This window comes from Mobula hypostoma, chromosome 8 (assembly GCF_963921235.1).
Source record: "Mobula hypostoma chromosome 8, sMobHyp1.1, whole genome shotgun sequence".
NCBI lineage: Eukaryota > Metazoa > Chordata > Chondrichthyes > Myliobatiformes > Myliobatidae > Mobula > Mobula hypostoma.
The window spans coordinates 128,136,378-128,150,485 of NC_086104.1; the positions used below are offsets into that span (position 1 = coordinate 128,136,378).

At 46.8% G+C, this 14,108-nt stretch overlaps 1 protein-coding gene across 1 annotated transcript in view; it reads right to left on the minus strand.

Annotated features, from left to right (window-relative positions):
• Window positions 1-14,108, minus strand: part of LOC134350926 (actin filament-associated protein 1-like 2) — a 154,567-nt gene that overhangs the window by 53,480 nt on the left and 86,979 nt on the right. The window contains 3 exon segments of the mRNA XM_063056771.1: window positions 3,185-3,280; window positions 6,610-6,789; window positions 8,082-8,278. Of these exon segments, the coding sequence (XP_062912841.1) occupies window positions 3,185-3,280; window positions 6,610-6,789; window positions 8,082-8,278 (473 nt within the window).

Genomic DNA, 14,108 nt, shown 5'->3' on the forward strand with positions numbered 1-14,108 from the left:
TGACAAATGAGTTTACATCCTCCCAGGCAGCAAACTTCCCCTCCAGGATACTGATTCTCCTCAAGTTAAGGTGCAACCTATCCCTTTTGTATAGATTGTCCCTGCCCCAGAAGACGTTCCAATGATCCAAAAACCTGAAATCACGCCCCTGCGCCAGTTCCTCGGCCATACAATTATCTATTCTATCTTTCTATTCCTGCAAAGACGAGCATGTGGCACCTGGAGTGATCCATAAATCTTGCTTTTCAGTTTCTTCCCTCATTCCCTACATACCACTGTGATTCCTTCCTTCCATGAGATGGGATTCCTAAAAGGCCTTGCTAAGGTACCTCACAAAATTTCATGGTATGGATAGAAGACTTGCTGGCAACCAGGAAACAAAAGAGTGGGCTTCTGTGGGTTACTAGTTGCTAAGATGTAATGAGGGGGCTGTGCTACAGGGATCAAAATAACAATTATATTGCTGATTGCATCACTGATAACATTTTTCACACTTGGATGAAGACACTGATAGTCTGGCTGGTACAATAGACTGCAGTCAGCATGGTTTCCTTAAGGGAAAACTGTGCCTGGTAAATCTGTTGGGATTCTTTGAAGAAACAACAAGCAGAATAAACAAAGGAGGATCAGTGGATGTTGTGTACTTGGATTTTCAGAAGGCCTTTGACAAGGTGCCACACATGAGATTGCTTAACAAGTTAAGAGCCCATCGTATCCCAGAAAAGCTACTAGAATGGCCAAAGCATTGGCTGATTGGCAAGAAACAAAGAGTAAGAATAAAGGGAACTTTTACTGGTTGGCTGGCCGGCAACTAATGGTGCTCCACAATCATCTGTGTTGGGGCCGCTTCCTTTTACGTTATATGTCAATGACTTGATTGACAGAATTGATGGTTTTGAGGCCAAGTTTGCAGACGATATGAAGACAGGTGGAGGTAATGTTGAGGAAGTAGAGAGACTACAGAAGGACTTGGACAGATCAGGAGAATGGGCAAGGAAGTGGCAGATGGAATATAGTGTCAGGAAGTGTGTGGTCATGCATTTTGGTAGAATAAATAAAAGGGTAGACCATTTTCTAAGTGGAGAGAAAATTCAAAAATCTGAGGAGCAAAGGGACTTGGAAGTCCTCGTACAGGATTCCTTAAAGTTTCATTTTCAGGTTGAGGTGGCGGTGAGGAAGGTAAATGCAATGTTAGCATTCATTTCAAGGGAGCTAGAGTATAAAAGCAAGGATGAAATGTTGAGGCTCTATAAAGCACTAGTGAGGCCTCACTTGGGGCATTGTGAGCAGTTTTGGGCCCCTTATCAAAGAAAGGATGTGCTAACATTGTAGAGCACTCAAAGCAGGACCACAAAAATGATTCCAAGGTGAAAAGGCTAGTCATATGAAGAAGGTTTGATAGCTCTGGGCCTCTACTCACTGCAATTCAGAAGAATGAGGGGTGACCTCTTCAAAACCTATCGAATGTTGAAAGGCTTTGACAGAGTGGATGTGGAGAGGATGTTACCTATGGTGGGGGAATCTAAGACCAGGGGACACAGGCTCAGAACAGAGGGGTATCTTTTTAGAATGGAGATGAGGAGAAATTTCTTTAGCCAGAGAGTGGTGTATCTGTGAAATCAGAATCAGGTTTATTATCACTGGCATGTGTTGTGAAATTTGTTAACTTAGCAGCAGTGGTTCAATGCAATACATGATAATATAGAAAGAAGGAATAAAAAGATAGATAAAAACATAAATCAATTAGAGTAAGTACATTGAATAGATTGAAAATAGTGCAAAAACAGAAGTAATATATATTTTTAAAAAGTGAGGTAGTGTTCATGGGTTCAATGCCCATTTAGGAATCGGATGGCAAAGGGAAAGAAGCTGTTCCTGAATCACTGAGTGTGTGTCTTAAGGCTTCTGTACCTCCTACCTGATGGTAACAGTGAGAAGAGGGCATGCCCTGGGTGATGGGGGTCCTTAATAATGGACGCTGCCTTTCTGAGGCATTGCTCCTTGAAGCTGTCTTGGATACTACGGAGGCTAGTACCCAAGATGGAGCTGACTAATTTTACAAATTCTGCAGCTTCTTTCGTTCCTGTGCAGTAGCCCCTCCATACCAGACAGTGATGCAGCCTGTCAGAATGGTCTCCACGGAACAACTATAGAAGTTCGAGTGTTTTAGTTGACAAACCAAATCTTTTCAAACTCCTGATGAATTATAGCCATTGTCTTGCCTTCTTTATAGCTGCATCGATACGCTGGGGCCAGGTTAGATCCTCAAAGATCTTGACACCCAGGAACTTGAAATGCTTCGCTCTCTCCACTTCTGATCCCTCTACGAGGATTGGTCAGTTTAGTGTGGGGAAGTGCGAGATTATGCACTTTGGTAAGAGAGCAGATTGTTCTCTGAATGAAGAGACAAAAAATGAGCAAAATTCAGAGGAAATTCATTGCCACAGATAGCTGTGGAGGCCAAGTCATTGAGTGTATTAAAGGCAGTGGTTGATAGTCTTAATTAGTCAGGGTATGAAGGGATACAGAGAGAAGGCAGGGGATCAGTGCTGAGAGGGAAAATCAGCCTTGATGAAATGGTGGAGCAGACTCAATGGGCCAGATAGTCAAATTCTGCTCCTGTTTCTTATGGTCTTGTAGAAGGAACAAAGTGCAAGGTTTCCAGGTCAAAATAAGTGCAAAGGTCTGTTGTAGCTGAGGACATAGTGACTCTGCAACAGGATACTGATAGATTGAGTTACTGGGTGAAAATCAGGCAAAACCAGTTTATTATGGGAAAATGTGAGACCATGCACTTTGGTAAGAGAGCAGATTATTCTCTGAATGAAGGGAGTAAAAATGAGCAAAATTCAGAGGGAGTTTGGTGTTCCAGTGCAGCCACAATCATAACAAGTAGTCAGAAAGGTTACTGTCACGTAGGCCTTGATCATACAGGACTGGAATTAAAGAGTAGGGAGATTTGGTTATAGTTGTACATTAGTAGGACCTAATTACAAAATAAAAGTTCTTAGCGATGTCTTCTCTCAGAGTGTGGTGAACCTCTGGAATTGCCTGCCCCAGTGGGTGGTCGAAGCCAGACCAGCGAATTTATTCGAGGTGGAGGCAAATATCTGAAGGATGAAGGAATTAGTGTTGTGGGGAGCTTTCACTGAGGAGGAGACGAGTTATTCAGATATGGACTTACCTTGTAGCTGGCAGATTTTTGGCTCTTGCCTGCCACCTTTGGTGAATCCCAGGGTGTAGATCTGTAGCGTATGGAGTTGCTCACCTCTTCAATGACCTAAAGGCAGTGCATTCAAAACAGAATAGTCACAATGACAAACCCAGTTATCATTAGCTTGACGTATTCACTGTCTTTCCCTGCCCCGACCCAAACATTGACTCCAGTCAGTTCACAGAAGCCCTTCAATATCTCAGCCAAGACATCATTAAATTGGAGGGAGAGCAGAGAAGATATACGAAAATGTCACTAGGACTTGAGGGCATGAGTTATAGGGGGAGGATGGGCAGGCTGGGAACTTATTCCTTGGAACGTAGGATACTGAGGTTGAAGAAATCCTGAGGGCAATAGACAAGGTTTTTTTTCTCGAGGGAAGGGAACTAAAAACTTGAGGGCACAGGTTTAAGGTGAGTGGCAAGAGATTATAAAGGGACCTGTGGGGCTTGTCTCCATGCTGAATGACTGTATGGCTCCAGGAACCAATCTTGGCAACACCGTTTTAGGAAGTGAAGGACAAACGTCAAGGAAAAGTCAGTCGGGTCCACTGAAGCCCGTTTCTTTTCTCCTGGCTCTGAAGTAAGGACCAGCAGGGCTCAAGGGCCCGTTTCATGCTGTGTTAATCTTGAGCTCCAAGAGCCCCGTTTATGAAGGATGAGCAAGGCGCAGGTTTCTTCTGCACATGACCTACGGCCTCATGTGGACACCAGACTAAATGTGACAGCCAGCAGCACACAGACTGGAACAGACAGTGTAAAGGACAGCTCCCTGCTTCATCTGGTATCTGGACAACAGGATGCTCCAGGGCCCCTTTACCCTTGTCCAGAGAGACTCTCTTACTCATCTTGCTTGTCACATACATGACGGGAGCAGGAAGGAGGGGGCCTAAATCAAACACCCCCTTCCCCACATCCTCCATCCCTGTTCCTACCTCATCACACAACTATAATCCCACCTCTTTCTGGCTTCCCCTTTCGTCCCCCCAATATTGCCCACGGTCTCTCCCCATACGCGGCATCCAAACCCTCTGAGAGTACAATCCTCCATGACATGCTCATTCCCTCACTCACCTCACAAATCCTTCTGCAACAGCTCCCCATTCTTCCAAGCTGTCCCCCGTTTTGGTCACTGCTCACCTCCTCACCTACCCCAGCCTCTCTCACACCGGGCACAATGACCCAGCCCCTCTCTGCTCCAGACCAACCACCAGGATCTTCTCACTCCCTCTACCTGCTCCCACAGGGGAAACAAAGACCCAGGGCTCTCACACCCTCCCACTAGTGCACCCAGCAACTGGGTGCTCCAGTAAACACCAGAAGACGTCCCAAACCCTACGGGGAGAGCTCTCCAGGGCCAGCTTTTACTGGAACCCGGGGACAAATGACCCGCAAGCCCTAAAGATGGATGATAAATAACTCCCTCCCTCTATGAAATCTCTCCTCCAGCCACGGCAGACAAAATGCAGAAATGATACTTCAGCTCTGAAGAACACACCGTGGATCGCCCCATCCCGTTATGCAGCGGGTGATGAGGGTAAAGACCAGCAAACTGCGGCCAAGATCAGTCCCCTTCCCCGGGGCTCTGCTGGAGAAGTCAGCGCATGGACGTGCAGCTCCCAGCCTGGAGACATCCAGCCCAAAATTCTGAGGTTCCCGCCTTGAGCCAAAGAGTGTTGGGCTGACTCCCTGGTATCATTGTGATTTGAAAGGATCGAGTGACCTTGTTGATAATGAAACACCTCAGATGATGGAGCCTGGTATCAAAGGTTGGACAGAAAAGGGAAGACTCCTTCAGAAATTGTCATTGCTGCTCTTTGGATTAACGGAATTAACCCCTCATTGTGTATTGGCTCCTGCCTGTAGATTTGACTGTCTTCTGATTCACTGAAGATGTGGATGAACATCCTAGTCATGAGCTAAACGGGCTTTTCAGCGATATTCTGTGGCCAAACTGGAGGTAACGTGATAGATCCATGATAACAAGGATTAAGGCCCACAGTGGCAGACAGTCACATGTCAGCCTGGTGACATTAGAAATGAGCCCTCACTGCTGCACTTGCTGTCGAGCTGGAGAGGGTGCAGGAGAGATTTACAAGAATGGTGCCTGGACTGGAGTGTCTGACCTGTAGGGAGAGGGGACCACAATAACATTTAATTCCTTGGAGCGCAGAATGACAGGTGACTGCACAGGAAGTTTAAGCTAATAACATCATCAGGGGTATGGCCAAGGTGGACGGCCAAAGTCTATTCCCCAAAGTCCAAAACTAGAGAAACAAAGAAACGTAGAAAATAGGTGCAGGAGTAGGCCATTCGGCCCTTCGAGCCTGCACCGCCATTCTGTATGATCATGGCTGATCATCCAACTCAGAACCCTGTACCTGCCTTCTCTCCATACCCCCTGATCCCTTTAGCCACAAGGGCTATATCTAACTCCCTCTTAAATATAGCCAATGAACTGGCCTCAACTGTTTCCTGTGGCAGAGAATTCCACAGATTCACCACTCTCTGTGTGAAGAAGTTTTTCCTCATCTTGGTCCTAAAAGGCTTCCCCTTTATCCTCAAACTGTGACCCCTCGTTCTGGACTTCCCCAACATCAGGAACAATCTTCCTGCATCTAGCCTGTCCAATCCCTTTAGAATTTTATATGTTTCAATAAGATCCCTCCTCAATCTTCTAAATTCCAGAGAGTATAAGCCTAGTCGATCCAGTCTTTCATCATATGAAAGTCCTGCCATCCCAGGAATCAATCTGGTGAACCTTCTTTGTACTCCCTCTATGGCAAGAATGTCTTTCCTCAGATTAGGGGACCAAAACCGCACACAATACTCCAGGTGTGGTCTCACCAAGGCCTTGTACAACTGCAGTAGTACCTCCCTGCTCCTGTACTTGATAGATACAAGACAAGAGAGGAGATTGAGAGGCAACTTCTTTACACAAAGGGTATTGAGTATCTGGAACGAGCTGCTAGAGGAAGTGGTCAAGGCAGGTGCAATTCAGTAGTTAAGAAGCAGTTTGATAGGTACGTGGAGGAGAGGGGCTCGGAGGGCTGTGGGCTGAATGTGGGTAACTGCGATTAGCAGAGAGGATGCTGTAGTCAGCATGGACCAATTGAACAGAAGGGTTTGTTTCCATGCTGTTAATATTCCCTAGACAACCTTCATTCTAGACAGCTAGGTTGTTGATTAATCCCTCATAATAAAGGTACACCATGTATTAGTTATTCACACCAATTATCTTTAGAATAATTGTCAATCCCATATAACAGAAGTCATATTAATTAATCACTCATAATCAAGTTTAATCTGCTTGTAAGCCATTCATGCAAAGTTGTTAGACTGGTTAACCACTGATGGCTAACTAAGTGAAAATTTCTGGTGCTAACACCTCCAAACCTTCCGCCAGTCCTCAGTCTGTTCGCGGCTCTCCAGCCCCAGCACCACGGTCTCGTTACTCGCGGTCGCGACCTTCAGCTCGTGCTGGACCTTCTTACTGCGTTTGAACTTGTATGTCACGCGCGATCCGTGGAGGCTGAGCTCCATCAGTGGCTGCTGGTCCTTCATGCACTTGTAACACTGCGGGAAAGAGGAACCGGGCGCGGTTACCCAGCGATGGACAGGAGGTGCCCCCAGATCTCATCACAGCTCCTCCCATTCCTGGCAGGGTCGGCTGTGTGTACCCTTACACCACACCACCTGCCCTTTATCCCTTTCCACGGACCCCACCTCCTGCCCGCAGCCCTCACTACTTGCCCCTTACCCCTGCCACCCACCGCCCCTTACCCTTGCCCACAGAACCCATCGTCTGCCCCCTTGTAAGAGTTGGAAACAAAGGCGGGAACTGGAGCCTTGTGGGATCCTCCTGTGCGTCAGAGTTGGGTCAGGTGGTGCCTGTGGAGACAGAATCTGCCCGACCTGAAACCCTGGCTCCGTTTCCCTTCCGCTGGCAATACGGCTCATGGTGGGAACCTCAGAAAATTTCAGCACTTTTCTGCTTTAGATTCAAATTTCCAGATTGCAAGGCAATTCCATTTTTGGGTAGGGCTCAGACTGGTTGTAGCCAAGCTGGGCTCAGACTGGCTGGGTCAAGTTGGGTTCGGATTGGCTGTGGCTAGGGAATGTCTCCGATTGACCACGACTATGCTGGACTCGGATTGGTTGTAGCCAGGCTGAGTTCAGATTGGCTGGGTCAGGTTGGGTTTGGATTGGCTGTGGCCAGGGAGTGTCTCCGATTGACCATGACTACGCTGGATGCAGATTGGCTGTAGCCAAGCTGGGCCTGGATTGGCTGGGTCAGGTTGGGTTCCGATTGGCTGTGGTCAGGGAGTGTCTCCAATTGACCATGACTATGCTGGACACAGATTGGTTGTAGCCAGGCTGAGTTCCAACTGGCTGTGGCCAGGGAGTGTCTCCGATTGACCATGACTACGCTGGACTCAGATTGGTTGTAGCCAGGCTGGGCTTGGATTGGTTGGATCAGGTTGGGTTCGGATTGGCTGTCGCCAGGGAGTGTCCCTAATAGGCAGCGGCCAGATGACCGAATAGCTAAATCCCATCCCAGACAACCGGGCCCAGTCTGAACACCACAGCCTGCGAGTAGGAAATGTTCCCAGGTGCAGCTGGCTCTACCTCAGGGCACTGAAGCCCTGTTTCTCACCGCCAAGGAGGAGTGAGTTGGCTGCTGTACAGTGACCCTGATGTGGGGGTGAGGGGTCACAATCCGAGATGAGACGCTGGGAATGTGGGGTGAATGGTTATCACGGACTGGGCCAGGTGGAAGGAGGAACGTCAGGGTTGGATGGAGGATATCCCCTAGGTTCGGAGACGGGACACCAGGGTTCTCGATCTGTCGGCGTGCAGAAACGAACCATCAGAACTTGATCTTTGATGAGGAACAGCTGCTTGGTCCATCGCCCCAGCCACTGCTTCCGCCACAGCAGGCCACAAATCCGGGTGCCGCTCAGCGAGTGCTTGGGAATCCTCTGCAGGGAGGCTGCACGCTTGGTGGCACACACCTCCTCCTCCCCGTAAGATTCATAGTGGCTACTGTCCGAATCCACACCATCTGAAATCACAGGGCAATGGCGTGCTGTCAGTAACCCAATTCCGGGAAAAGGCAAAGAGCAAGTAGCATGAGAAACTGCCCAGCTCAGTCCATCACAGAACTAGCTTCCGCTCTGCTGGGGAAGGTGGAACCTGTACAGGTTGGATGGGCTGCACCTGAACTCAAGGGGGAGCAATATCCTTGCAGGTAGGTTTGCTAGCATGGTTCGGGAGGGTTTAAAGTAATTTGCGAGGGGGATGGGACCCAGAGCGATAGAGCAGTGAAAGAAGTGCATGGAGTAAAGCCAGATCTAACGTACAGAGAGGCTTTGAGGAAAGAGAAGCAGAATAAACGGTGTAAAGGCAGTAAGGTAGAAGGGCTGAAATGTGTGTACCTCAATGCAAGAAGCATCAGAAACAAAGGTGATGAACTGAGAGCTTGGATACATACATGGAATTATGATGTAGTGGCCATTACAGAGATTTGGCTGGCAGCAGGGCAGGAATGGATTCTCAATATTCCTGGATTTCAGTGCTTTAAAAGAGATAGAGAGGGCGGAAAAATGGGAGGAGGGTGGCATTACTGGTCAGGGATACTATTACAGCTACAGAAAGGGTGGGTAATGTAGCAGGATCCTCTTTTGAGTCAGTATGGGTGGAAGTCAGGAGGTATTCTATAGGCCCCCTGGTAGCAGCAGAGATACAGAGGAGCAGATTGGGAGGCAGATTTTGGAAAGGTGCAAAAATAACAGTGTTGTTATCATGGGTGACTTTAACTTCCCTAATATTGATTGGCACCTGATTAGTCCCAAGGGTTTAGACGGAGCAGAATTTGTTAAGTGTGTCCAGGATGGATTCCTGTCACAGTATGTGGACAGGCCAACCAGGGGGAATGCCATACTAGATCTAGTACTAGGTAATGAACTGGGTCAGGTCACAGATCTCTCAGTAGGTGAGCATCTGGGGGACTGTGACCACCGCTCCCTGGCCTTTATAACTATTATGGAAAAGGATAGAATCAAAGAGGACAGGAAAATTTTTAATTGGGGAAAGGCAAATTATGAGGTTATAAGGCTAGAACTTGCGGGTGTGAACTGGGATGATGTTTTTGCAGGGAAGTGTACTATGGACATGTGGTCGATGTTTAGAGATCTCTTGCGGGATGTAAGGGATAAATTTGTCCCGGTGAGGAAAATAAAGAATGGTAGGGTGGAGGAACCATGGGTGACAAGTGAGGTGGAAAATCTAGTCAGGTGGAAGAAGGCAGCATACATGAGGTTTAGGAAGCAAGGATCAGATGGGTCTATTGAGGAATATAGGGAAGCAAGAAAGGAGCTTAAGAAGGGGCTGAGAAGAGCAAGAAGGGGGCATGAGAAGGCCTTGGTGAGTAGGGTAAAGGAAAACCCCAAGGCATTCTTCAATTATGTGAAGAAAAAAAGGATGACAGGAGTGAAGGTAGGACCGATTAGAGATAAAGGTGGGAAGATGTGCCTGGAGGCTGTGGAAGTGAATGAGGTCCTCAATGGATACTTCTCTTCGGTATTCACCAATGAGAGGGAACTTGATGATGGTGAGGACAATATGAGTGAGGTTGATGTTCCGGAGCATGTTGATATTAAGGGAGAGGAGGTGTTGGAGTTGTTAAAATACATTAGGACAGATAAGTCCCCGGGGCCTGACGGAATATTCCCCAGGCTGCTCCACGAGGCGAGAGAAGAGATTGCTGAGCCTCTGGCTAGGATCTTTATGTCCTCGTTGTCCACGGGAATGGTACCGGAGGATTGGAGGGAGGCGAATGTTGTTCCCTTGTTCAAAAAAGGTAGTAGGGATAGTCCGGGTAATTATAGACCAGTGAGCCTTATGCCTGTGGTGGGAAAGCTGTTGGAAAAGATTCTTAGAGATAGGATCTATAGGCATTTAGAGAATCATGGTCTGATCAGGGACAGTTAGCATGGCTTTGTGAAGGGCAGATCGTGTCTAACAAGCCTGATAGAGTTTGAGGAGGTGACCAGGCATATAGTTGAGGGTAGTGCAGTGGATGTGATCTATTGGATTTTAGTAAGGCATTTGACAAGGTTCCACACGGTAGGCTTATTCAGAAAGTTAGAAGGCATGGGATCCAGGGAAGTTTGGCCAGGTGGATTCAGAATTGGCTTGCCTGCAGAAGGCAGAGGGTGGTCGTGGAGGGAGTACGTTCAGATTGGAGGATTGTGACTAGTGGTGTCCCACAAGGATCTGTTCTGGGACCTCTACTTTTTGTGATTTTTATTAACGACCTGGATGTGGGGGTAGAAGGGTGGGTTGGCAAGTTTGCAGACAACACAAAGGTTGGTGGTGTTGTAGATAGTGTAGAGGATTGTCAAAGATTGCAGAGAGACATTGATAGGATGCAGAAGTGGGCTGAGAAGTGGCAGATGGAGTTCAACCTGGAGAAGTGTGAGGAGGTACACTTTGGAAGGACAAACTCCAAGGCAGAGTACAAAGTAAATGGCAGGATACTTGGTAGTGTGGAGGAGCAGAGGGATCTGGAGGTACATGTCCACAGATCCCTGAAAGTTGCCTCACAGGTGGATAGGGTAGTTAAGAAAGCTTATGGGGTGTTAGCTTTCATAAGTCGAGGGATAGAGTTTAAGATGATGCAGCTCTATAAAACTCTGGTTAGGCCACACCTGCAGTACTGTGTCCAGTTCTGGTCACCTTACTATAGGAAGGATGTGGAAGCATTGGAAAGAGTACAGAGGAGATTTACCAGGATGCTGCCTGGTTTAGAAAGTATGCATTATGATCAGAGATTGAGGGAGCTAGGGCTTTACTCTTTGGAGAGAAGGAGGATGAGAGGAGACATGATAGAGGTGTACAAGATAATAAGAGGAATAGATAGAGTGGATAGCCAGCGCCTCTTCCCCAGGGCACGACTGCTCAATACAAGAGAACATGGCTTTAAGGTAAGGGGTGGGAAGTTCAAGGAGGATATTAGAGGAAGGTTTTTTACTCAGAGAGTGGTTGGTGCGTGGAATGCACTGCCTGAGTCAGTGGTGGAAGCAGATACACTAGTGAAGTTTAAGAGACTACTAGACAGGTATATGGAGGAATCTAAGGTGAGGGCTTATATGGGAGGCAGGGTTTGAGGGTCGGCACAACATTGTTGGCCGAAGGGCCTGTACTGTGCTGTACTATTCTATGTTCTACAGAGTCTGTCTATACTTCTCACTGCCTCAGTGAAGAAAGCCCAGCAGCGTCTCTACTCTCTGCGAAGGCTGGGAAAAGTCCATCTCCCCCACGCCCATCCTCACCACATTCTGCAGAGGTTGTATTGAGAGCATCCTGAGCAGCTGCATCACTGCCTGGTTCAGAAATTGCACCATCTCAGATCGCAAGACCCTGCAGCGGATAGTGAGGTCAGCTGAGAAGATCATCGGGGTCTCCCTTCCCACCATCACAGGCATTTACACCACACGCTGCATCCGCAAAGCAAACAGCATTATGAAGGACCACACACACCCCTCATACAAACTCTTCTCCCTCCTGCCATCTGGAAAAAAGCACCGAAGTATTCGGGCTCTCACGACCAGACTATGTAACAGTTTCTTCCCCCAAGCCATCAGACTCCTCAATACCCAGAGTCTGGCTTGACACCAACCTACTGCCCTCTACTGCACCTACTGTCTTGTTTATTATTTATTGTAGTGCCTGCACTGTTTTGTGCTCTTTATGCAGTCCTGGATAGGACTGTAGTCTAGTGTAGTTTTTGTGCTGTTTTACGTAGTTCAGTGTAGGTTTTGTATTGTTTCATGTAGCACCATGGTCCTGGAAAACTTTGTCTCATTTTTACAATGTCCTGTACCAGCAGTTATGGTTGAAATGACAATAAAAAGTGACTTGACTTGACATGAAGGAGCCTACATAATCAAAGATTTCACCTACCCTGGACACAGTTGTTTCTCCTCTCTCCCATCATGCTGAAGTACAAAAGCCTGCAGGATCAACGACAGCCTCTATCTCACTATTGTAAGACCACCGAACAATAAAATGAACTCTCGACCTCAAAATCTACCGCACTGAGATCTTGCAATTTATTGTTTATCTGCACTGCACTTCCTCCGTAGCTTTTACAATTTAAAAATTGTAAAATTTTTTACAAATTTTACAACGCTGGACTCAAGATTGGTTGTAGCCAGGCTGGGTTATTATTGTTTTACCTTGTTCTACTTCAAAACACTGTTTAATGATATGAACAGTAAGTAGGTAAGGTTTTTGATTTATCTTGGTACCTGTGACAATAAAAAGAACATAAGATACAGGAGCAGAATTAGGACATTTGGCCCATCAAGTCTGTTCTGCCATTTCATCATGGCTGATCCATTTTCCCTGCCTCAGTCTCCTGCCTTCTCCCCATATCCCTTCATGCCCTGACTATTCAAGAATCTATCAGCCTCTGTCTTAAATATACCCAATGACTTGGCCTCCACAGCCTCCTGTGGCAATGAATTCCACACATTCACCACTCTCTGGCTAAAGAAATTCCTCCTCATCTCCATTCCAAAAGGACACCCCTCTATTCTGAGGCTGTGTCCTCTGGACTTAGACTCTCCCACCATAGGAAACATCCTCTCCACATCCACTCTATCAAGGCCTTTCAACATTCGATAGGTTTCAACATCACTGCTCATTCTTCTGAAATCCAGTGAGTAGAGGCCCAGAGACATCAAATGCCTTATGACATATGACAAACCTTTCAATCCCAGAATCTTTTCTGTGAACCTCCTTTGAACACTCTGCAATGTTAGCACATCCTTTCTTAGATAAGGGGCCCAAAACTATTCACAATACTCCAATTAGGCCTCACCAGTGCTCTATAAAGCCTCAACATCACATCCTTGCTTTTTTATTCTAGCTCTCTTGAAATTAATGCTAACATTGCATTTGCCTTCCTCACCACCAACTTAACCTGAAAATAAACCTTTAGGGAATTCTGTATGAGGACTCCCAGGTCCCCTTGCACCTTAGATTTTTGAATTTTCTCTCCATTTAGAAAATAGTCGACCCTTTTATATCTTCTACCAAAGTTCATGACCATACACTATATTCCATTTGCAACTTCTTTGCCCATTCTCCTAATCTGTCCAAGTCCTTCTGTAGCCTCTCTACTTCCTCAAAACTAACAGCCCATCCACCTATCTTCATATCATCTGCAAACTTGGCCACAAAGCCATCAATTCCGTAATTGACACATAATGTAAAAAGTGGTCTCAATGCAGACCCTGTGGAACACCACTAGTCACTGGCAGCCAACCAGAAAGGCTCCCTTTATTCCCACTCTTTGCCTCCTGCCGATCAGCCACTGCTTTATCCATGCTAGAATCTTTCCTGTAATAACATAGGCTCTTAGCTTGTTAAGCAGTCTCATGTGTGGCACTTTGTCAAAAGCCTTCTGAAAATCCCAGTACACAACATCAACCGATTCTACTTTGTCTATCCTGCTTGTTATTTCTTCAAAGAATTCCAACAGATTTGTCAGGCAAGATTTTCCCATTCATGCTGACTAAGGCTTATTTCATCATGTGCTCCAAGTACCCCAAAACCACATCCTTAACCATCGACTCCAACATCTTCCCAACCACTGAGGTCACACTAATTGGCACATAATTTCCTTTCTTCTGCCTCTCTCTCTTCTTGGGGTGGAGTGACATTTGAAATTTACCATTCCTCTGGAACCATGTCTAAGTCATTTGATTCCTGAAAGATTCCTCCACAATCTCTTTAGCAACCTCTTTCAGAACCCTGAAGTGTAGTCCATCTGGTCCAGGTGACTTATCTACGTTTAGACCTTTCAGTTTCCCAAGAACCTTCTC